The 24710-nt window shown below is 34.6% G+C and overlaps 1 protein-coding gene across 5 annotated transcripts; it reads left to right on the top strand.

Moving 5' to 3' along the window:
- The first annotated feature begins 9917 nt into the window (after positions 1-9917).
- LOC148212807 (tropinone reductase homolog At5g06060-like) lies at positions 9918-23302 on the top strand. Of its 5 annotated transcripts, XM_088121218.1 has the most exons (7): positions 9918-10373; positions 10548-10658; positions 21348-21438; positions 21546-21753; positions 21840-22056; positions 22852-22961; positions 23046-23302. In XM_088121218.1, the coding sequence occupies exons 2-7, from the start codon at positions 10637-10639 to the stop codon at positions 23226-23228; spliced, it is 831 nt and encodes a 276-aa protein (XP_087977344.1). In that variant the 5' UTR covers positions 9918-10373; positions 10548-10636; the 3' UTR covers positions 23229-23302. The 5 variants fall into 5 exon arrangements, with proteins under 5 accessions (XP_087977344.1, XP_087977341.1, XP_087977345.1 ...); XM_088121215.1 differs by lacking the exon at positions 9918-10373 and having other exon boundaries at positions 10542-10658; positions 16610-21438; XM_088121216.1 differs by lacking the exon at positions 9918-10373 and having other exon boundaries at positions 16405-21438.
- Positions 23303-24710: the final 1408 nt, after the last annotated feature.

The raw sequence follows: 24710 nt of genomic DNA, 5'->3' as shown, positions 1-24710 counted from the left end.
ACGGTTAATTTCAGCTGTGCTTCACATTGGGCTTAGAATTAAAGAGATAACATAGTGGTGTTTTAGAAATTTATTTAGTAGAGATTTTTTCAGTTGGGCAGAGATTTTTTTTCCTTCACGGTTAATTTCAGTTGTTTTAGATTTCTACGGATAAGATTTTAGTTTAATTCTGATTTTATCCTTTCATTTACATTTATTATAGTTATTTGTTTTTTTTAATATAAAAGATTTAATTTCATAAATTATTATATAATTCTTTAATTATTGTGGATCCATACAAATTTTCCACGCAAATCTCTTAATTCACCCCTTCAAACCTTAATTTACTTCGATTGATTTTCTTGAATATTTACCAATATTATTAATTACAAAAATATCCAAATCATTATCACCCCTTTTGTAATGGCCCAACATCTTCTCACTGGTGAGCTCTCACTCTCCAACTACCTTAAGATATATTCGGATATAAACTAAATTTCATATAAACTTCCTAAAATAATTGTTACCAACTCACTCTCCAATTAACAACTCACTCTCCAACTACAACCCTCGGATATATCCGGATATAAACTAAATTCCATATAAACTTCCTAAAATCACCCCTTTTTTTTCGATGCAACGACAAACTCGTGACGACGCAACCCACCATAAACGATGATCTGTAGTAGCTTGGCGACGCGTTCCCAGTTCGAATAGTAGCGGTGGCGACATCCCTCCACGGTGGTGTGACTCCTTTGCGTTAGCGACGTCCCTCCACGACATCGGTTCTGCAACGGTGACAACACCCATGATGCACCAACCCCGCGATTCAAATCCACAGTAAAATCAATTGCAAAAAATCCCCCAAAAATCTAGAATTTTTTTGCACGATTCAAATCTTCTCCCTCAATTGACTGAAACTCCTTTGCATGTGATCCGCTTGCAGCTGTTTGCTTTAATCAAAACTTCCACCACAAAAAAAGGTTCCTTATTGTTGCCGGAAAACGCTAGAATCACAACAAACTTCAACCGATTGGATGAAACGTTGGAAAAAAAGTTGAAGAAGATAAAGGGGAATTTGAAATCCCTTTTAGGTTTTTTCCTCCAGGAAGTGATGAGGTGCTATAATGAAGAGATTTCAAATTTTGAGATAATTTAGGGATGTGAATCCCGGAAAATTTGATTTTTATTGCCCTAAAAAATCAATTTTCCGTAATTTGAAATTTTATTTTAATTGTTTATTAAATATGTATTAAGGGCAACTTGGTAAAAAATTGAAGGATGCCATTTTGGGCAAATTTTATGACAAAAGTGTAAAATCTTAATATTCAAGTCATTTATGTAATCTGATTTTACCCGAATTGTCTATTAGTGTAATTATCCCTATATTAAATAGTTTATTTAAAAAATGGCCAAAAGAATCAAATATCATGTAAATGACTAAAAGACAGTTAGAGTTGAATTAGAGAATTTTATGTGTACAAATATACCCTCCCATCAAAATAGATAATTTTATCATGTCATTACCCTTATAAATGTGTGGCGAAAATACCCTTGAAATTAATAGGAAACAAAATAGTGAATCAAAATTATAAAGTTAAAAAATTTTAAATAACATCTAGATTTAGAAATTTCGAAATTTGTAAGATAAATTGAAATAACAAGAACATAAAATCAATTTAGAAAAGTGGAAAATAAATAAAAAATAAGATTGAAAAATCAAATACTGTTTTTAAAACTATGGAAGGGGTAGCTACATTGGGAGACACAATAATTAGTATCCTTCTCCCAAAAAAACGTAATCAATAAAAAAAGAACCTACAAAATAGGTTACAGATAAAGGTTAGGACAAGGATGAAGCTAAAGTATTTTCTTATTCATACGTTGTATATAATAATACTTACGTGGTAGTGAAAGTAGTTTACTTACACTATAATGAGCGACTTGCTTGCATCATTTCATTACTTAGTTTTTACCATGGTTAAGGATAATCTCTATCTAATATAGGGTAAATACGTGTATATACGGAATAAAAACAGAGTAAATAAAGAGACGTATAGAAAGAATAAAACGAAATAAAGAGTAAGTAAAGAGGCGTATAGCCAGAACAAAGTCAGAGTAAGTAAAGAGGCATATAGACAGAATAAAAACAGAGTAAAGATACACACGTACCTGGATTTTTCTTAGTCAGCCTAGTTGCAAAAGATAGGATGAGATCATGTGACTGCTCATTATAGCTACAATGTCTCGTGGGGAAGGAGACTCATTTTCCTTTTCAATCATCTTCTCCATCTACTACTTCCTCTCAACTCTCAATAATTATATTACCTTAAATATCAATTCCTCCAATGTTTGCTTCTAATTTTTGCAAATTAGGATTCAAATGCATAAATTAAAATGGGGATCAAATGGCACATTTTTGTGGCAAAAAACTAACAAGGAGAAGAAAAAATTCTTTAGTTCTTCAATGGTTGAATTGAATTCTTCTTATAATCTGAATGCTTACTAGATGAATTTCGATCACGGAATTGGAGGCTCAAACTTTACATGTCATTCTATGCTCGATTTGTTGATTCCTCCATGTCTCGAACAACTTGAGATTGTTGGGTTGATAAAAGATGGGGATTGATGAAACTTTTGTAAGAATATTTAGGAGACGCCGTATTTAAAATGGTGATTGCAATGACATTTACTGTCCAATTAGTTAGCTTTGTTATAGATTTTAATTAGATTATGTTAGAGACAAATTAATAATAATTTTTAAAAAGTTTGAATGATATAGGTAGATTCGATCATTTGTAGAATGTAGATTTGGTAGCTTTCGAGATCTTGTTGGTTTGGTTATGGAGAGATTTTAGAGATTTGACGGTTTGATAATGTGATTTCCAGGATGTGGGTGGCCGAAAAGTGGAGGGGTAAAATTGAGAAAGGATGCAAGGGCAATATGGGCATGAAATGTGTAGGGGTAAATATAGAATTCTATCCTCCCTTAAAATTTAGGAAATCCAATTATGTTCATGTCATCTACGAAAACTTTGGCCATTTTTCATTACGATATGGCGTGTCCGACGTGCCCCACGTGTCTGAAATTAAATATAAATAAATTGGACACTTCTAGTCCTGTAATAGGGAAGCTTCCCATATTACCTCCATTTAAAATATGACATGTGTAGAACCTTTATTATTATATAAATAAAAATATATCTATTTTATTTGTGGGCCCGCATATTCAAAAACGAACTCACTCCATTGCATCTCATATTCTCTCCTTATTTAACCGTACATTCTCTTCTATTAATTACTATTATATTTATTTATTTTATTTCTCCTTTCATTATTTTTTTTTCATATTCACTTACTTCTCTCATTCTCTCATTCTTCATTTTGGTTTCCTGAATTTTTCTCCTTTCAAACTAAATTTGTTCTGTTGATGCGAGACTTGCAAAACAGAATAGAGTGTAGAGTATTGTGAGTGTAGCCAATAGTAGAGATTTGTAGCATTTTCGAGTAAAATCCTAAGCCATTAGCATATTTTCTCCTTTCGAATATAAGATACTTCTGAATCTAAATCTAGGTTTCGAATATAGATATATTCTCTTGAATCTAGGGGAAATCCTAACCATGATATCTTCTTTCTTTTGAATTCCTTGGAGTTCGAATTCTAGAAAATATGGATTTTCTCATCCATAACATCTCCATTTTTTCCTTTTTTTCCTTCTTTATTGTTATTTGAATGATAAGAAAAAATGTTTGTTTATTTTATTTTGATATTTTCATTTTGTTTGTAATTTTATTTTTAAGTTTGGTTAGATAATTAACAAAACTTAAAAAGTAAATATTAACATATTTTATCTGTTCGCCATTTTGATTTTTTTTTAATAGATGTACAAATATCCAATAATAAAACATGAATAATAATTTACATAAATTAGAAGATATGTCAGGAACTTATTTGAAAATTTCATTTTATTGAATTATATCTTATCCACCGACCATTAACTTGAAACAAAATTTTCAACTAAGCCTAAAATTCAACAATATCTTTACTCAAAATGACAAAAAAATGTGTATTTATAATCAAAGAATCAAAATTCATAAAAATGATGAATTTAAAAATATAAACAATTATACATAACATACCTAGAGATTTACTTTTTCACGTGGGGATGACCACATGCAAATATTTTTATGCATTAAAGGAATAATGAAAAAGATATAAAATAATTAGAATGAAATGAAAAAAAAAAGTAATAAAGAACTAGAAAAATAAAATATAGATAGAAAAGTCATAAATAAGTTTGATGAGGTGTGAATAATTAAAATTCTTTTTTTTTTTACCTTCAAATAATTAAAGGTCAACCTTCTATAAAAAAACGAAGAAATTTAGTTTGAAAGGAAAAAAATTCGGGAAACAAAAATGAGGGAGAGAAATGAGTGAAGATGTGAAACGAAAAATCAATTAAAAGAAAAAAAATAAATAATTACATAATATAGTAATTAGTAGAAGAGAGAATATACCATTAAATCAGGAGAATGTCAAATACGGTTGAATGATTTTGTTTTCTAATATACCGGCCCCACAAAGAAAATAGATATATTTTTATTTAAATAATAATAAAGGTACTCTACACATGACAGATTTTAAATTGAGGAATCCATATTATCAGGAGGACTAGAAATTACTCCCCTTATTTATCATGTCCGTGCTTTATAGACAAAGACAAACTACAAAATCAAAAGTAGTTGTCATTTTAGTCGTATGGAAAAATGGAACTACTTCATAAAATAATTCATCAAAAGGTATTTACAAGTTTAATTAGATTTGAAAGACATAAACTTAAATGCAGACTCAAAATTTTCATTTTTGATGAAAATTTGAACTTTCATGGAAACAAAGGAAAGAAAAATAGGAGGGCATAAAAAGAACAACCCAGCAAAAAGAATGAAAAGTAAAAGAACACAAGCAAAATCTGATCTAAGAACTCAGTAGGGATGTGATCAAGTCGGATCGGGTCGGTTTTTCGGTAGTTGAGAAAAAGCAAATCAGTTTGGTTTAGGAAGAAAATCGACCCGACTATAATTGGGTCGGTTTATGTTTTTTTTTTTTTGTACCAACTCTAACTCCAGTCTAACTTTCTTCTCTCTCAAGTTTTGTGCACAACCTAAACTACAACCATTTTCATAAACATCATTATTCAAAACAAAAATTCCTAAACAGCCTGAATGTTGTCTCAACGAATAAACTAAAGAAATCAAATTAAGTGGAACATTTCTCCAACTAGTATTTTAGCACATGCTTCGCACGTTATATATTAATATTTTCAATCCAAACAAGTTATACAAATGTGGTCGTGGGAATATTTAAACGTGGAATGAAGAAGATAGGACTTACTTTGTCGTAATTCAAAAAGTATATATAAATTACACAATTTTTTTTTTGTAATTTTAATGTAAACTTTCCCTTTCAATTCTTAAAATTACAAGATTGTATGTATAAAAGTTTAGAATTCAAAATTTTGGATGTGAAAATGTGAAAAAAGGCTAAACCATGAGTTTTCATATTTATTTTATTTTTCAATTAAAATATTTAATATTGTTTATGTAGAATTGTGAGGTAGACTTAATATTTATTATAGATAAAAAGAAATATTAATAAGTGTGTTAACCTTTTTCTATATATAAAAAAGTAATGAATGAGGTATTATCTAAAAAAACTTGGGATAATATTATCAAAAACTATACTATTTTATTACTACGTGCAATGTGCACATTTTTTGTGTTTAAATTCAAAGAAGATTGTAGTTTTTAATTATACTATAGATAAAATATTAAAATGAATAATATCAGCTAACTTGTAATCATTATCTATATATATTTAATGAGTTATTGAATAAAAAAGTATGAGAAAATTAAAAAAAGAATAATTTTAAAAAGTTAATATTTTGATGGGAAGGTAGAAAGTTTTTTTTTTTCCATTTAATGTTTTAAATATAATATAATAAATTAGAAAAGGTAAATTATATGAGAGTGGCAAGGTGCTACTTATTCACATTTGTCTTTTATGGGATAAATACAAAGTTAAAGGTGATAAATAGATTCCATTCCAACTCGCTTAATTATAATAAAAAAGACCAACGAGGTAAAGAGATTAGTGAGAGAGATAAATAGACATAAATTCAAACAAGGATAATATGGATATTACTGAAAAAATCAAGGTCAATATGTTCCCAATAAATGTTTATTCCACATCCATACTTTTATATATACTAATAATAATAATAATAAGAAACACGCGTGAAACTTGTAATTTTATTTTAAAGTATAAATAAGATAATATAAAATATTAAATTAGTAAAAATTATAATTTAATTAGTTTTTAAAAAATGGAAGAGATATATTATCTTTCAATAAATTAATTTTATGTTATATGAAGACAATTTTCATACAATTTAGTTCAAACACATACTATGCCATATGAATGTTAAACTATACATTATATTTCTTTTCTTTTGTTAAATAGCATCTAATTTCATGTATATAATTTTTTGTTTTATTATGTATACGATAATTTTACACTTTTTCAAAAAATATAATAATAATAATCATAAATTACACTCCATCCATTATAATATAATTTATAGTTAATTATAAATAAACAATTATTCAATATGTCAAATAATATAATATAATACCATTAAGAATGATGTAAAAAATATATTTTTCACTTCAACTTTTAGTTAGTTCATCTTATACCTACCTTTTTTATTATCTATTGACTATGATTGGATTGAAAAGATAAAATTATAATATACTAATCACAACCTCAAATTTACAAAACAATAAGTATGAATTTTTAGAGAAAAATTATTTGAACAAATAAAGAAAAAAAAAACAATAGGAATGTATACGATAAGTTTACACTTTTAAAAAAACAAACAAACAAATTACACTACATCCATTATATATAATAAGGTAATTTTAAGGATAATATAGTTTTAAAAACAAATTACTAAAATAACGTAGATTTAAAAATAATAACAAAATAAATGTAATTTAAATAAAAAAAATCAAAATTAACTTAGGCATCCAAACTATTGATAAAAATAGGTTAGATGTTGGTCAAAGTAAAAAATCGCGTACAATTGATGCGATTTAGGTGCCAACATGTCATATATCAGGTGGATTGAGGGTATGAGTAATGAGTGAGAAATTGCGCGTGATTTTCATCGAAGTTGCCTCCAATGTATGTGATTTTGTTAAGAAACCCTTGAGAGTTGGATCTAAGAACCTTGCTAACGAACAAGACTCGTAGAACTCAATCCCAAAAACCCCGAAAACAAGTATGGAATCAACCCAAGGAAAAGTTTAAGAACAGATTACCTTGATGATCAATATCAAGAGTAGAGAAAACTCGTTTCTAAACTCGTGATTCAAATCACTCCGCAAGAGGTATGATCAACACCACTTGAATGATCCTAACATGCAAATTCTAAAGACACAAGAAATGGGAGATAAAGCTCTCAACCAAGCTAATGAGAAAACTCATTTTTCATTAAACTTCAAATTGTGTTTACAACAAGACATCTCAAGGCTATATATAACCATCCTAGCAAGCCATATGAAAAGTCTTAAGCAAATGAAAAGACTTGTAATTTACAAGAAATGAAAAAAACTTGTAAATGAAAAGACATAACTTCAATAAATGGAAAGACAAGCAAATGAAAAGGTTAAGAACATGGAAAGCCAACCAAAATAAGTGCAATCCCGTCCATAATGAGGGATGTAAGTGTTTGACTTGGTTTTTGAATTTAATGAGTTGACTTTGACTTGTCTTGATGGAGTTGACTTTGACCTTGACCAAGTGGACTTTGACTTGCCTTAAAAACACTTAAAAATGCATAACTTGCACCAAATTGAAGTGCATAGTTCCAACTTCTTGCACATCTCCCTTTTTTTCTCTTGTCGAGTTCAAGAACGCTTGGACACGAAGTAGCAAAGCTTGTTGAAGCTTCCTAGCTCTCGATCTTATAATCAGTCCATCAGGCATAACAAAGGTAGCTCCTTGGTTCAGATCAGATTTTCATTGGGATACATGCCTCTAACATGATTAATTATATTATAGTATACTTCTAATTAAGCATCATGTTATTTTGTGCAGTGGTTTCTTCTTCATTGTGTTTTCTTTTTTCTCATACGTCCTTGGTTCAAGCCACAACGTATTACAATATTTTTTTTTATTTCTTTTTAAATATGTATTTTTTTATTTTATTTTCCTTAACAACATGTACGATATTTTTTTATTTTCTTTTATCTCCTACCTCTTGGTTCAAGCCACAACATATACAATATATATATTTTTCTTTTTAAATATATTTTTGTTTTTATTTTCCTTTTCTTTTTAAAATATCTTTCTGAAAATGTCGAAATAAAATCATATATAAAAATTATTTAAATTAGTAAATTAACATTTAATATTATTTAATTATATTTTATTGATAATTTCTAATTCATTAGTCATATAATTGAAAAATATATAATAAATATATGTAAAGCATGAAATAAGTTTTTAAAAATGAGATTTAGTTTAAAGTTTAAATGTTTAATAATAATTAGTTAAATTGATTTGTTTGATTTAAGATTTGATTAGTTAAATTCAATTTAAAGTTTATTTTTTTAATCGACCGTTTGATGTTTTTTTCGATTTTTTATAGTTAAATTTAATTTAAAGTTTGTTTTTTCCTTTTAATTAAAAATAGATTTCTTGGTTTCCCTTTCTTCTTCCAACACTCAGTAAAAAAAGTAAGAAATTGAAAATACACATATAAAAATAAATAATAACATTCTTCATAAATTAAAGACTAAATTGATTTTTTTTCTTAATTCAATTATAAATTTTAAACTAATTTATGAACTAATTTAAAAATAAAAAAACACATATCTAACCAATTTCCTATCCTGGAATAGGGTGGATCATATTTTATCTCTATAAATAGTGATTCACATCACTTTTAATAATAATTAGAGAGATAGAGTGTTCATCCCGGTCGAAGAAGGCCTGGACAATGATGGAGGAGCCTATTTTCTTGATCTTTGGCCAAGGAGCATATTTTTTACTCCAATGATGAGAAGGTCGTTTACCTTGTTCTAAGGTAAATTTTTGAAATTACAGGCAAGTCACGAATTAATAAATTACCGAGCAACATTTCCGTCGACATATCATCGACATGTCGACATGTTGACGACATTGAGGAAAAAACAACTTTCTCCTCCCATGTTGATGTCGAGGCACACGTCGACGTGTTGAACGAAATTTAGAACAATGCTCTTTAAGTCAAATTAAGTTTTTTTTTATTACAAAATATGTCTAATTACGTTTATACCATGAAACATATTTTTTTCGTAGAAAAAAATATTTTTAGAAAAAATATAAGTATAAATATATTCATACAATAAATTAAATAAAAAAATATCAATTATATATAATGACAATGTATAAATTGAAAATAAAAATACTTAAAATTTTCGGCAACAATTAGATCAAAGAGACAACAAATCTATTTTAGGTTCAAAAAATTGAAATTGAGATATTTTTATAATAAAGAAATTGACGTTTAAAATATTGGAGAGTAAAATTATTTTAAAGAATTTTAATTGAAATTTAAAATTGAAGAATAAAGTTATTTTAAAGAATTTTAATTGAAATGGAGACATTTTTTATAATTAAAAACATTAAAAAAATTATAGGACGGTGAATCAAACCCACGAAAATCAATGAACTCACAGCGAACATGCTATAATATGTGTCTTTTTTTTTTTTTTTTTTGTGAAAAATAAGGAACTTCATTGACTCAAGCCACAGGGCAGAGATTGAGGGGGTGTCCTCTTTTACAATATTCAAAAGCCATTGAAGAAAGTAGGAATTCCAGTTACACGTGGATGGAGCTGAAACTCCCCACTTTGCCAAGGAGTAAGCACACTGATTTCCCAAACGATAGACATGAGAGAAGTAGATAAGTTCAAATTGTAGGGCTAGAGTTTTGATTTCCTCAATCCAGCCTAATTTTCATCACCCATTATTTCCAGCTCTCCTTTAATCAAACGAATCGCCTGCTGGGAGTCTGATTCAACAACGACGAAAGAGCAAGCTTCAAAGCTTCTAAAATACCTTTAATTTCTACCAGAAGTGGGGAAAGAGGATACGGTAGATGAAGAGCTCTCCCCTACCATTTCTAAAAGCCAAACTGATCCCTGTAGAAGAACGGCGGCAAGCCGCGTCAGAGTTGATTTTCAAAATTGATCCGCGGCTGCCATATGGAGGAATTCCGTTACGAAGCTGGAGCTAGTCCCCGAGGTGGCTGTGAAATGGATGTTTGAGCATTCGAGAAATTTTGGAAGTAAGCATGAATCCATTTACTTTTTAACTCCAGCGAGGAAACCAAAGATCCATGGGCGAGGGAATTTCGATCGCTCCAAATCGCTCAATAACTAATTGCTGCAAGAATTATTTCTTCTCAATTTAATCGATCCCACAGATATTCCCAATAATCTGAAAAACTTAATTTTTGTAGGAACATCAGTCAAGGATGGGAATAGAGGATTCCAGATTTTTTGAGCCCGCTTGCAGTTGAAAAGAGCATGTGAAGTTGTCTCCGGTTTCATGCGACAAAGAGAACAGCAAGGTACTACATCCAGACCTTTGTTTCTGAGATTCTGTGTAGTTGGTAAATGATTGTAGGCTGCTTTCCATAAAAATAATATAATCTTTGAAGGAACGTTTAGGCACCAAATTGATTTCCAATTGAAACCTGTAGAACCATCACTAGTTGATTCTCCTCTCCACTTTTGGTGCATAAAGAGTTTGTACCCACTTTTTACACCGTAGGTTCCTCTCTTGTCATAGTGCTATAACCAAGGATCATTTAGATGATAAGGACTGATAGGTGTAGATAGAATAACATCTCTATCTTCTTCACGAAAGAAATTAGAGACAATAGTAGAGTTTCATTCCCCTCTAGAGTTGATGAAATTAGACACTCAGATGTCTTTTAGTTCATTTGAGGCTGTAATGAGCCGAGAAGTGGTAGGCCGCGGAAGCCAAGGACCATTGAAAACATTAATATTCGAACCACTTCCAATCCGAAGTTTTAGTCCTTTGACAAGAAGATCTCTCCCCCATAAGAAACCTTGCCAAAAATAAGATTGATTTCTGATGGAAGTTGCATGGATCACAGAAGAATCATTAAAGTATTTGGCCTTTAGAACTTTGGAGACTAAAAGGTTTGAATTTCGAAGAATACGCCAAACCTGTTTAGCAACCGGAGCCTGATTGAAACCTTCTAAATCTCTGAAATTTAGGCCACTTCATCCAGTGAATTTTCTTAGTATTGTTTGTTGTACCCATCAAAAGCGAGCAAACATTTGAAATAATTCGGAGCAAAAACCTTTTGGGAGCCTGAAAACACTCATATCATAAGATGGGATGGCCTGGCCGACGCTTTTGACCAGGACTTCTTTCCCTCTAATAGAGAAAAAAGGATCTCTTCCATCATTGCATAACTTTCCACACTTTATCTTTTAAAAAGCTCCAGTCCAAACCTTTCCGTCTAGTTAAATGTGAAGGCAAACCAAGATAAGAACCAAAATCATCCACTAATTTGACCATAAGAATGCTTTGAAGATAAGCCCATCGCTCTGGGTGGACATTAGGATAGAAGATGAGAGCGGATTTTTAGAAGTTGATACACTGCCCTGAAGCCCAACCATAGATCTCCAAAATATCTGTAATGGCAAGGCATTCCGCCTCCGATGATTTTAGAAATATAAGGCTATCGTCTGCAAAAAGAAGATGAGAAACAACTGGGCTATTAGGACCGAAATTAATACCGATAAGACGCCCCAGCCGGTTACCATTATTAATCAACGTGGATAGACCTTTTCAGCGCATAAAAGAAACAGGTGAGGGGAGATGGCATCCCCCTGTCTAATCCTTCTGGAAGAACGAAAAGATCTCATCGGAAAACCATTCATAAGAATAGAGAAAGAGACTGAGGAGATACAATGCATAATAGTATCAGTCCATTTGGCATCAAAACCCATTTTCCTCATAAGTTTTTCAAGATATAACCATTCCACCCGGTCAAAGGCCTTGCTAAGATCCAATTTAAGAGCAGACATTCAAATCAGCCCTGATTTACAGCTTTTGATTGTGTAAAGGCACTTGTGACCTATAATGACATTATCTGTAATGGCCCTGTGAGGAACAAAAGCAGACTGCGCTTCCGATACAACTAAACCAATCACATTCTTAAGACGATTAGCAATTGATTTAGATATAATCTTATACGAGACATTGTAGAGACTTATAGGACGAAAATCAGAAACTGACCTTGGATTTTTCAACTTCGGAATTAGAACAATAAAGGTATCATTCCAGTCCGGTAACTCCGCCTTGAGATAAGCTTCCACTGTTTTGGAGTAGACTAAACTCCTATTTTTGATAAAAAAGAGGCGATTCCCGGTGATTTTGTAGGAAACATCTGTTTGACAGCAACCTCTACCTCTTCTTTTCCAAAATGAGCCAATATAAGGGCATTAACCTCGGGTGGTAGAATTAGGAATAAGGTCTGTAACTGCCTCGATGTCCACAAGGGAGGGGAAGAAGTAGAGAACATATTCTGGAAATAGTCAATAAAAATATTCTCCACTTCCTCTATATCTTCAGTCCAGCTACCATCTGTACGTTCAATGCCAAGAATAGTATTACAAGACTTCCTCATAGATGTTTTTTTGTGGAACCATCTTGTGTTGCCATCACCCCATTTAAGCCAATCTTCTTTAGATCTTTGCTTTCAATAGATCTCCTCCAGTTCAAGAAGTCTCGCAAGATCGTCTTGAAGGGAGTGAATAAGCGTGAAATCTAAAGGAAGGGGTCGATTATAGGCACAGTAAGGGCTGCATTCTGCGAATTAATTTGCTTAAACAAATCGCGAATGTTGGATTTACCCCAATTCCTTAGGGCCAAAGAAGAAGCACGTATGCTCTCGGAAAAAGAAAATGCAGCATTCATTCCATTATCCGATAAGATTTTCTCGCAATCTGGATTTTTCGACCAACATTCCTCATAGCAAAACGATTTTAAAGACCTTCTATCTCTTCCTGTGATTGAGGCTGTAATATTCAGGGCAATAGTACAGTGATCAGATTTGGACCATTGGAGATGGGAGACACGAGCAGCAGGAAAAAGAGAATAAAAGGGCTCATTGCAAACAAAATGGTCCAGACGCTTCCGTAATTGGTCCCCAACCGAATGATTATTACACCAAGTATACTGACTTCCTTGAAAACCCATATCCGAAAGAGCACAATGATCCATTACATTTCTAAAAGCTTCTATGTGAGTTGAGTCATAAGTAGAAGTGTAAGAAGCCTCATGGCTCCAAGAAAGAGCATTGAAATCTCCCCCAACAAGCCACGGAGAATCATCATGATTATAAATTCGGCGAAGAAACTCCCAAGTTTCATTTCGTTTATGAGGTACTGAATGACCATAAAATCCTGTGAAGCGCCAAGATTTAGATTCATACATGATTGAGCAATCAATACAATGCAGAGAGTAAGAGCAAATAGAAATGTCTATATTATCCTTCTAAAGCAAATATAAACCACCACTAAGACTACCTCTACTATGAGAGAAATCATTCTATTGTTGTAGCGCTGGTGAAAGGTGTTTTAACGGGTTTTGATACCAGAGCCATGGACCATAAGGATATTTTTTACGAGATGGCAAGCTACCTGTTTCAGAAAGACAAACATCATAAACTTTAAGAATATAATCAAGCTTACTGCAATGGTAACAGAAATCAGGAAGTCGTTCATATTGGATTGGAATTCAAACACCACCCATAGAACATACGTTAATTACAACAATAAAGGTAAAAACAAATATATTTATAATAAAACTTGAAGTCAATGCATGCAATTTCCATCCCCGTCTAATGGATGTGATTTACCTTAAATCACAATTATTGGCTGCAACTTTTTTTCAGAAAATCGCAGTCAATGACTACATTTACCTTAAATCACAACTGTCAGCTACATTTTACCTTAGATGGCAGGTCATGGCTATGATTTCACTACTCTATTTTTTAAAATAGTTTCTAATCTACATTATCTATGTCATTATTTTTAAAAATAACATTATTTATAAAAAAAATCCATATAATGTTCCAAAAATTATTTTCTCAAGATCCACATTTTAAATATAGTAGTGTGTGTATATATATATCATATAGATAGATTTAGATTAGTTGGAGCCCCACCGGTAAGTGTTGTACACAGAGAGAAAAAAAAAATTAGTTTAGGGTTCCATTCTCTCGTCCCTTGCCAAACCCAATCAAGCCACATCCCCGCTGCAACCTGCCGCTTTGCAGGAAAGAAAGGGTATATTTTTGAAATTCGGTCTGGTTTTCCAATGCAAATCGAAAGGGGAAATTGACACAAATAACCCTCAAAAGTTTTTGAAATGCTCAAATGACCTACTCTCTTTAATTATGCCCAAATGATCCACTTTAATATTTAATTGAATTTAAATTGAAAGGAAATTACAGCAATATCCCTCAATTCAAAAAAGAAACTCTTCAAGATTTCTTCTCTGTTCGAGATTTCTTCTTCGTTCTCCCATTGCTAATTCCTCTTGCAAGAAAGTTAATCTTAAGATTAAAACTTCGAGGTAAGTTCGATTTCTGTTAACGTATATAGTGAGCAATCGATTTTGAAGATTAGGACTTGGTTTTTTATTGCTTCTAAGGAGTTAATGGTCTTTTTTTTTTCCGTCGATTCTGTTTTCCGATTCTTAGATGAAGAAATATGTGAATGATAAACCATCAATTTAGTTTTCCATCGACTTAGATTTCATTTTTGGGAAAGGAAATCTACTTTGTTTATTTGTTCTTGATTTTTTGCTCTTTGTGGTTCTTCTGTGTTGTGGTGGTGGTGTAATGTTTGTTGAAATGTCGGAGGTTGAGGTGATGGGAGGTTGAAGAAGACTGAACTCGGGCGAAATGGGAGTAACCTCTAGCGTGGTTTAGGATTTAGGGAGGTTTTGGACGCTCTGGAAAATTTCCTGGGACAACCTTAGCCGAGTTTGAGCTTGAGGTATTTGAAATATATTCAACCTCGGGCTCAACCTCGAGGTTAACCACAAGCTTGAGCCCGAGGTTTTTGAAGAGGCTGAGCCTCGAGGCTCAACCTCGAGGTTCAGCCTCTTCCGAATACCTCGGGCTCGACTTCGCCCGAGGTTGAACCTGAGAAAAATAACAGAGAGCATAAATGTCGCGCGAGGTTGTGTGTATTTGAATTCCCTTGGGCCAACCTCGCCCGAGGTCGTTCCCGAGAAATTGGACAGAGGCTTAGAAACCTCGAGCCAGGTTTGGAATTTCTTCAACCTCGCACGAGATCCATTCCACTTCTCCCGAGTTCACCCTTCTTCTTCAACCTCCACCACAAATATTTCTCAAACAAACCTCATACAGAGACCACATAACTCAATTTCATAGAAAATACACTAAAGAACGAAAAACAATGAACGAAACAAAGAGTAAACAGTCTTCCTATTTTTTGAAAAATGAAATACACGAGAAACGAAACCTAAATCGATGCAATGTTATTCATGTTTTTGTTCATCAAAAAACCACCGGAAAACGGAATCGACGAAAAAACTTAACATTCAACTACTTAACAACAATGAAAATCAAAACCCTAACATTCAAATTAATGGAAAATAACAAAAATTAACAGAAATTGAACTTATCTCGAAGGGAAACGGAGAAGAAATTTGAAGGAGAAGACAAAGGGATGAACGGTTTGATTTTTGAACAGAGGGGTAACAATGTAATTTCTTTTCAATTTTAATTCAATTAAATATTAAAGTGGGTCATTTGGACACAATTAAAAGGGGTGGATCATTCGAGCATTCCAAAAACTTTTGAAGGTTATTGGTGTCAATTTCCCAATCAAAAGCTACGTCATCCGATCAACAACTTCCTTCTTAAGAATTCAATCAGAAATTCCGCCGGTCACATCCACCACCGCACCGTCGCCATCGTGTCCACCAAGTCCGTACACGGCTGCGATTGATGAATCTATTAGATCCACCAATTGATTCGACTCTCGTCGGCAGCGAGAGAAACAGAATATTCAGGGGAAAATTGACAAAATAAGCCTCCTGTAGGGGCCTATTAAGTTTTTTAATCGCCCTTCTCAAAACACAAGTTTTATAGTCATTTGCTGACATCACCTACTTTGCCAAATGACCTCCAATGCCCCTCTTTACTCGGGTACCAAATTTTAGTTTTCCCTCCCCCCTTACTTGAAAACACTCAATTTCTCTCTCATTATTTTTTGTTGTTTTGCTTCTCTCATCTACAGGCAACTCTCGATGCTTGAACTCCAGCATCTATCGGTCTTTCATTTCTCTCTCACTATTAGGGTTGTTTTGCTTCTGTCATCTACAGGCGACTGACTGTCGATGCTCGAACTCCATTATCTATCGGTCTTTGTTTTGAAATGTTTTGTTGGGCTTGTTCTCATATAAGTTATTTATTTGTTTGTTTACTGGATTGTTGATTTTTAGACGTGGAGGGAGAGAAGCTGACGGACAGGGCGTGAAGGCAAGAAGGAGATCGTTAGCGCGTTAAATGGATATGGATAGCTACTTCGAGGATGATCTAGATCGAGAGCGAGATCAAGAGCGTTCATGAGCGAGAGCGAGATCGAGAGCGTTCATGAGCTTGATCGAGAGCGTACAGCGAGAGTGTGCATGAGCTTGATCGAGAACGTACAGCGAGAACGTGCATAGGCTTGATCGAGAGCGTGCATGAACGAGAGCGAGAGAGATGAAAAGACGTGAAATTTAATTCTTTCAATTGTTGGTTGATGTTCTTTAAAGGCTGCATTTATTTATTTTTTTTATACTTATTCGATTTTAGTCTATTGAGAATAAACGGGTGCAGTGGAAAATAGCAGCAAGAATGCAAAACAGATAACGAAAGAGATCGTGAATAAGCTTGAACGAGAATGAGCTTGAATGAAAATGAGACGTCATCGTGAACGATTAACAACACCATACGATAAGTGGATAAATGTGGAAGAAATAGTAATAAGTAAGCGACCGTGATGATAATTAAGGATAAATTTTAGAAGTACAACGAAAATTATCACGAACAAGAATGAGCGTGAAAGATAAAGAAGACAGTAGGATATTGAGAAAGTAAGCACTAACAACAAATAATTGATTAATTAAAGTAGCAAATAGGGGCTCCATCCGTTCCATTACAAAAGTTTTTTTTAGTAGCTTAAACAAAACAACTATAAGCTACTACTAGAATGAGATTTTAAAAATTATTATTATTATGGTATCGGCGTAGACGGGCCAGTAACAGAGCCACCCTGTCCTCCAGATGAAGTCGTTCCTCCTTCTCCTCCTTCAGCAATCCCTCCAGCAAATCCCGCCTTTCTTCAACCCGGGCTAACCTATACCTCGTGTTGTTGAGCTCGTGTTGCGTTCGACGTAGCTCTCTCCCGAGCTGGTCGTTTTCTTCCCGTGCTTGTTGAAGAGGACCATTACTTGGCACTCCGTTCTCTGCAAATGAGGAAGGATGGTTTGAGATAGGACTGGTTGCTCCGTCGGAAGAGGAACCGTCCGAGTCGTTAGATGCTGACATGTTTGCTTCTGAAAAATAAATGTTAGATACTTCTAATCTGGATGTCGTTGTTGTGTACTTTGTGGTATCTATATATAGAGAAATTTGGTTGGTTTCATAATGGATGTGAAGACAAGGGAAAATTGACAAAATAATTAAATCGAAAATTGGGATAACGGGTAGGAAGAGTAATTAATTACTGCATTGGAAAGGTGGAAAGACAACTGGGATGAAGGATTTGAAAGAGCGCATTAATTAACCACCCTTTTACTTAACCTCTTAATTATAAGATAAGGGAAATGGGTATGGATACATACGTCTAGAATGCGAGAGAGCGAGAAAGAGAGAAATCGAGAAAGCGAGAAAGCGAGATAACGAGAAAGATAGGTTATCGTTGCGATAAATATACATGGAGAAGAACGATAGCGAAAGAGATCGAGAGCATAACATCGAGACAGTGAGAGCGAGACAACGAGAGCAAGAAAGCGAGAACGAGACAGCGAGACAGCTAGAGAGAGACAGCGAGAGCGAGACAGATTCCAGATACTGAAGAACAAATATACTACTACAATTTTTGGGTGTTCTCATAGAGGAACTGCCCTATCTGATTGACTTACACCGTCCCCCCATATATGCATGCAGATGTTCGTGCCATCGTAATTGGGTTAGTACATGTCTGTCTATTGTGACCCGATGTACGACATCGAGAACACTTGTTGACAACACGACGCTCACCGGTTGAGGCGATCTGTTGCGTTCTACGCCGGCCTGCACGTTTAACAAGTCCTGGTGGTTGGACGGGAATATGCTGGTAATTAGCTGGCCTTTTCCATTCCGACATGTGGCCTATCGGTAAAATTGGTTCAGCGTAGGCACTAATTAGGGAGTCCACGCTGTAGCATGGATCGATCAACGTGTGGCAATTTATATTCTTGTGCCTCGCTGCTGCAATTGCGTGCGAACATGGAATGCCCATGTACTGGAACTCCATGCATGTACATGTACGGGCATTCAAATCAACCGTCCCGTCCAAGCCACCGTCCTCAACATGAAACATGCACCAGTCGACTGGTTTGACTGTATAGCGACGAGACTTCTCAAACTGTAGTGCAAGTTGCTCTTCTGCATAGTCTGAATGAGAGGTGTTTTGGGTGGACCAGTGAGTCCTTCTTACGTGGAACCATCTTTGTAGCAAGTCGCGGATGAACTCGACAATCTTAGTGATAGGTAACTCTATAGCCTCTCGAAGGAGGACATTTACCGACTCAGCGCTATTTGTCGTCATGTTTTCATATCTTCTACCAACTTGGTAGCATCGGGCCCACCGTTCTACCCCAATTTCTTGTAAGTATTTGGCAAGTGAACCCGATCCAACCGATAGTATCTGGTTCCAGTAGTATGTGAACTGTGACTTCCGATACGCATACGCTGCATCCTGATACAATTTGTAAAATGCAGCATTCTTGAATCAAGTCTTTATGTTGTTCCCTAGGTGATAAGTGCATATAACATGGAATGCGTCCGGGAATATCTCACTTGTTGCATTGGTGATACTTACATGTCGATCAGATATGAATACAAGTTCTGGTGGGTGTCCGATCATGTCCTTCAAGTTCTTCATAAACCACTTCCACGATGCATCGCTTTCGTTGTCTACAATCGCGAATGCAAGTGGATATATTTGATTATTCCCGTCCATGGCGCACCTATTAGTAGCACTCCTCTGAACTTCCCCTTCAAATGTGTGCCATCAACCATAATTACACGCCTTGTGATTGACTAAAACCCTCTAATGCTGGCACCCAATGCCATGAACAGGTATTTGAAGCGAACCTTCAGTCTCGATGTGGAAAATAGTACCTGGATTCTCTATTTTTATCGCTTTACCGTACGCATGGAGATGCATGTAGGAGTCCTCCGATCGGCCCCTAACAATAGCGTATGCTAACTCTCGTGCTCGATGGGCCTTGTCATAACTTATGTTCACCCGGAACTCTTCGCGGACATCCTCCTTAATATGCTTTATCTTGTAAATACGACTGGTTCTAGCAACTCTATCCTTAATAAGATTCGCTACGACCCAGCTGCTAGCCTGTTTGTGGTCGTGGTTCACAGTGTCAATCGTGCAGGTGTGTGCATCTACATACTTTGATGTACAAAATATCGAAGATTTACCGACGGAGTGGGCTGCAACCCTCCAATTGCATGTATTGTCGATGCAGCGAACAACGAACTTTGATTTAGTTGACCTACTGGCCTTGTATTCACGATTGACTGTGCACCTGCAACAAATTGAACAAGATATATGATGACAAATTAAGCAGATAGAGAAACGGAAACATGCAAGTAGTTCAAAAATTTAATAATTGAACATGATACATAATCACGGATTAAGAAGATAGAGAAAGGGAAACACGCAACTAGTTGAAATACAAAATGTAAAACACTGTAATTTTTCTCGATCTCGATGTTTCTCGATTTTGCTCTACCTATTTCACACCCTATAATTGCAAATCAATGAAGCTTCTCTCGTTCTCGATATTTCTCGCTCTCAATCTTTCTAGCTCTCGATGTTCTAGCTCTCGATATTTCTAGCTCTGGATTTTTCAAGTTCACTGTATCGATCACGATGATTCTCGATTTCGCTCTTCCTATTGCACACTCATGATAATTGTAAATCACTGGAGATTCTCTCGTCCTCGATATTTCTCGCTCTCGATCTTTCTAGCTCTCGATGTTCTAGCTCTCGATATTTCTAGCTCTCGATTTTTCATGTTTACTGTATTTCTCAATCTCATTTTTGGCTCTGGCTATTTCAACATCAGCCCCCCAGTATTATTGGTTTTCAAAAACAAGATTTTCTCCTTCATCGATTCATTTCCATGGCGCCAATTACGTATTATTTTTTTCTTCTCTGAAAGCCCTAGATGTGCAGTGTAAAAAATCCACAAAAATAGCAAAAGAGACAGACGAACAATAGCTAAAATAGTGGAAATTAAAATGAAAATCTTAAGCAATTCGAGAGATAAATGCATTAACCCAAAGTTAACGATGAAATCTCCTTCGTTGTAATCTGCTACCAAAATCACTTCGTCTCACCGCTTGAAGACGACAGGGTCAGAGTTACCTTAAAGAGTCGCAATCGAAATACGAAGGAGAACGAGAACGAGATTTAGAGAAATGTAATTTCAATCGCAGGTGAAGACAGTCAAATTTGAGTCGAGTGAAGAATGCTACAGTGTGAGTGCGATAAAGATGGAACGGACGTGGGAAAATTGAAAGTTCCGACGATTCGTATTACCCAAGTAAGGTAGGAGGGAATTACATGAGGTTTATTTTGTCAATTTCCCCAATATTCAGGTCAGATTCCGATGTCCTCCGTCGCCGTCGTTTGTTAGACGAAGACGGTGATGATCGGATCGGAATATATCTAGATCTGCTCCCCATATCACCACCCGAATTCTTAGAACCCGTGAGTACAATGAATCCACGCGAATAAACGTATATCAAATCACGATTATCACGAATTCCTCGTGAAAAACGTGTGATATCACTGACCAATAACCCAAAGGAAGCAAATGGATGGAATCCGCATTCGCCAATGGGAAAAAATTCCTCCTATTTTACTAGACGAAGTTGAAGAACAACTTCAATTTCTTCCTCCAACAGCCATGGCGGAAGTGGGGATGCTGAGCAGAGATCAACGATGGTCGCTCACGGGGAAGGCCGCTCTCGTCACCGGCGGAACCCGCGGAATAGGGTTTGTTCAATACTCGCTCATTTTCTTCAATCCAAATTAAAATTAAACTCTAAATCCTAAACCCTAGTTCCGATCCTCTGTTTTTTTTCTCTGTTTTACGATTTTAGGCGTGCCATTGTGGAAGAATTAGCCGCACTCGGGGCCAGTGTTCACACTTGCTCTCGTAACCAGGTGGAGCTTGATCAAATCCTGCAACAATGGCGGAATCAGGGCTTTCAAGTGAGCGGATCCGTCTGTGATGTGCTTGTCAAAGAACAGAGGGAGAAACTGATTGAAACTGTTTCCTCTCTGTTTGGTGGCAAACTCAATATTCTGGTAAAATCTACTCTTCAATTAGTTGAAACTGATCAAGGGGTTGAGTTTGTGATGGGTTTTGTTTTTTTTTTTTTCAATCTAGCTAGGTTAATAATGCTGGGTTGAGTTTGTTCAAGAGTAGCACAGCAGTTACAGAGCAAGACATTTCATGTGTTATGGGTACAAATTTTGAGGCATCATTCCATTTTTCTCAACTTGCACATCCATTACTGAAAGCCTCAGAATCTGGAAACATTGTGTTCATCTCCTCAGTTGCAGGCGTCACTTCCTTTCCATTTGGTACTCTGTATTCAGCTTCTAAAGGTATAAAGTTTGACCTTCCCAATGTTTCTTTGTTCTTTCACTGATTCATCTAATCTTATTATCCTTCAAAACCATTTGATGGTCATTAATAGGAATAAATTTAAAGCATGGTGGTAGATAGCAAGTACTTAGTTAGAACTTAATATTTGTACAGATTTAATTCACACTCGAATGTAGCGAGGTTGGATGGTTGTCTGGTGAGATTAGTGAAGGTAGCCCAATACTAACTAAAATCCAAAAAGAAAAGTTACTTCAAAGTTAAACATTGCATTTTCTTCTCTTGGCTATCATTGAGTGTAAAAAACTGTTGGGAATACGATCAGAGTTAACCCGATGACCAAAATTGAGGAGAGTTCTCTTCTACTTTCAACTCCTAAAGAGATTTGGGATGTTGCTCAAGACATATTCTCTCATTAGGAAAACATGATTCTTCGTAGGGCATTAAACTTGATGCTCCAGCAACGCTGAAACTTGGCCCAAAATGCTTAAAATGAGTGAATTTGTATACTTTTGGAAATAATACTAGATGGCTCACTCTCATGAGCTTTCTTTTCTTGAATGGTTGTTGCTTAGTCTAAATCACTTGCATGAGAGAAGAGACTTTGAAGTGTAGAAAGATATAAGTATATAATAGACAATGTTATACCGTTGTGTAAATGTAGAAGGTCGATTGTCTCTAACAAAACCATGGAAGGGCTGACACTTTTTTCTTTTCTTTTTTGTATTTGATTATGATCTGATTATGATCTGATTATGATATTACTAAGTGAAGTAAATTGGTATATGTTTGTGAAGGGGCCATAAATCAGATAACAAAGAACTTGGCATGTGAATGGGCAAAGGATAACATTCGTGCAAATACAGTGGCACCATGGGTGATCAACACTCGTGGAGATGCTCCACTCGTAACCCCTTCACTATGCCATTTTATTATCACTAGAAACAAATTTGAATGGATTTTAAACATGAACATGAAACATGTTTTGCAGAATCCGATGGAGAAATACGCCATGGATCGGGTACTTGCTGTTACTCCGATGAAACGTGTTGGAGAGCCGAAAGAAATTTCGTCGGTTGCTGCATTTCTTTGCCTTCCGGCTGCATCATATATTACTGGCCAAGTCATTTGTGTTGATGGGGGCCATACTGTATTTGCTTACTCTCTTGGCTAATGTTTGAGATCTAAAAAATTCTATGTTAGGGACAATTTTCTCAGTTCAATGATGGAATAGTTTGTCTTTGTCTACCCTTTTGGCACGCCTTAGCATTGAGTTTCCAGTCTTGTCACTTTTCGACCTCTTTAAGCACTTCTTTGAGCACTTATCACGATCAATTCCTTTTTCAAATCCTGTGGCAGCTGCACGAGCCTTTCTTGCATGCCATGACCTACGAATGGGAAGAATCCTAGAACAAAATGAGAGGTAGCTAACCAACTTCTAGAAGAGACATAATTGATTGCATTAATTTCAGTAGCTATGCCATCCACGGAATTTAAAGAACCTAAAAGAGCAAGATACGAATTTGAGAGGTTTAAATTCTTCAATTCTTTGAAGCAAAGGAAAAGAAGCAAAGGAGGATTAGGAAAACAACAAAAGTAATACATTCATCAATGTTGTCAAAAAGCAATATATTTCTTTGGGGCTGGTAAGATGATAGGTAAATGAGTTTCACTCTGGGCCTTTCCTTAGGTGGAGGGCGAAGAAGGGTCTCCGGAGGTGAGATACCACTCTGAAAAGGGACAGTCTCAGGTAGACAGTTTCTATGGGTCGTAGGCCTCCCAAAAGGTAACGGAGGTGTGCATGCAAAGGTTTCCTCGGGCCAGACGGAGATTGGTCCTCGAGTGCAAAAGCAGAAGGGAGCTTAACTGCAAGACCTACCCGTCGAGCAGGAACGAACCGAGTGGAAGGGCCGTTTATTCTTCCAAATTTTTTACACTAAATTTTCCACTTCAAAAATCAAATGGACACTGAACTCATGTATTAGGGACGTGCTCTTTTATTATAGTTTATTGTTTTTATGATTGCTTTTGTTTAATTTTTATTATGTATAATATTTTTTTTCTAAATTTTCACAATGAATTTCAAAGAAGTACCAAAAATGGTTGAAAAGTTTTTCTCACAGTTGATTCTCGATATTTCAATGTATGGTATTAGAGAAAATTGACAAAATATAATATATCTTGTATTTAAGGTTGAAAAAAAATGTCATAGTTCAGCATTAATTGGCATATATGTCCAATCAAAAAATTGTAAGTTTGATTCTACCAACATATGTTGTACTAAAAAAAGAAAAAAAAATCGTCTTGTACTTAGACATTAAAAACAGAGAATTTTATTATGGAAATTGTCATTTCTATACCTTTATTTTAGAAGTTTGGGTGGTTTTCTCAAAACTTTATTTTTTATTTTTTTTGCACTTCGTGACGTAAAATACCTTTTGAAATTACTTTGTATTTACCTATTTGTTAAGGATTAAAAAAAAAAGGAAGCAAGTCTTGTGTGTATACCCTACCAGAATTATTTGGGATTTTTTAAAATAATGTTTCTATAAAACTAATTCCAAATATATACCATCTACCAAATTATTTCCAACGATAATGTTTGAAAAATTGTAGCCAATCTCTAGGAGGTAGAAAGTAATTTTAAAGTGCACTT

Source organism: Momordica charantia (genome assembly GCF_013281855.1).
Source record: "Momordica charantia cultivar OHB3-1 chromosome 2 unlocalized genomic scaffold, Mcharantia_2.0 BLBB01000002.1, whole genome shotgun sequence".
Classification (NCBI taxonomy): Eukaryota; Viridiplantae; Streptophyta; class Magnoliopsida; order Cucurbitales; family Cucurbitaceae; genus Momordica; species Momordica charantia.
The sequence above is the reverse complement of the archived record's forward strand: the minus strand, read 5'-3'. Positions and strand labels throughout refer to the sequence as shown.

What these genes read in the sequence shown, in the direction of transcription:
- LOC148212807 (XM_088121215.1), top strand. Translation starts at nt 21,257, where the DNA reads ATGGATGGAATCCGCATTCGCCAATGGGAAAAAATTCCTCCTATTTTA. An exon ending in GGCGGAACCCGCGGAATAGG is followed by an intron (nt 21,439 to 21,545) that starts GTTTGTTCAATA and finishes TTACGATTTTAG; the next exon opens with GCGTGCCATTGTGGAAGAAT. An exon ending in GTGGCAAACTCAATATTCTG is followed by an intron (nt 21,754 to 21,839) that starts GTAAAATCTACT and finishes CAATCTAGCTAG; the next exon opens with GTTAATAATGCTGGGTTGAG.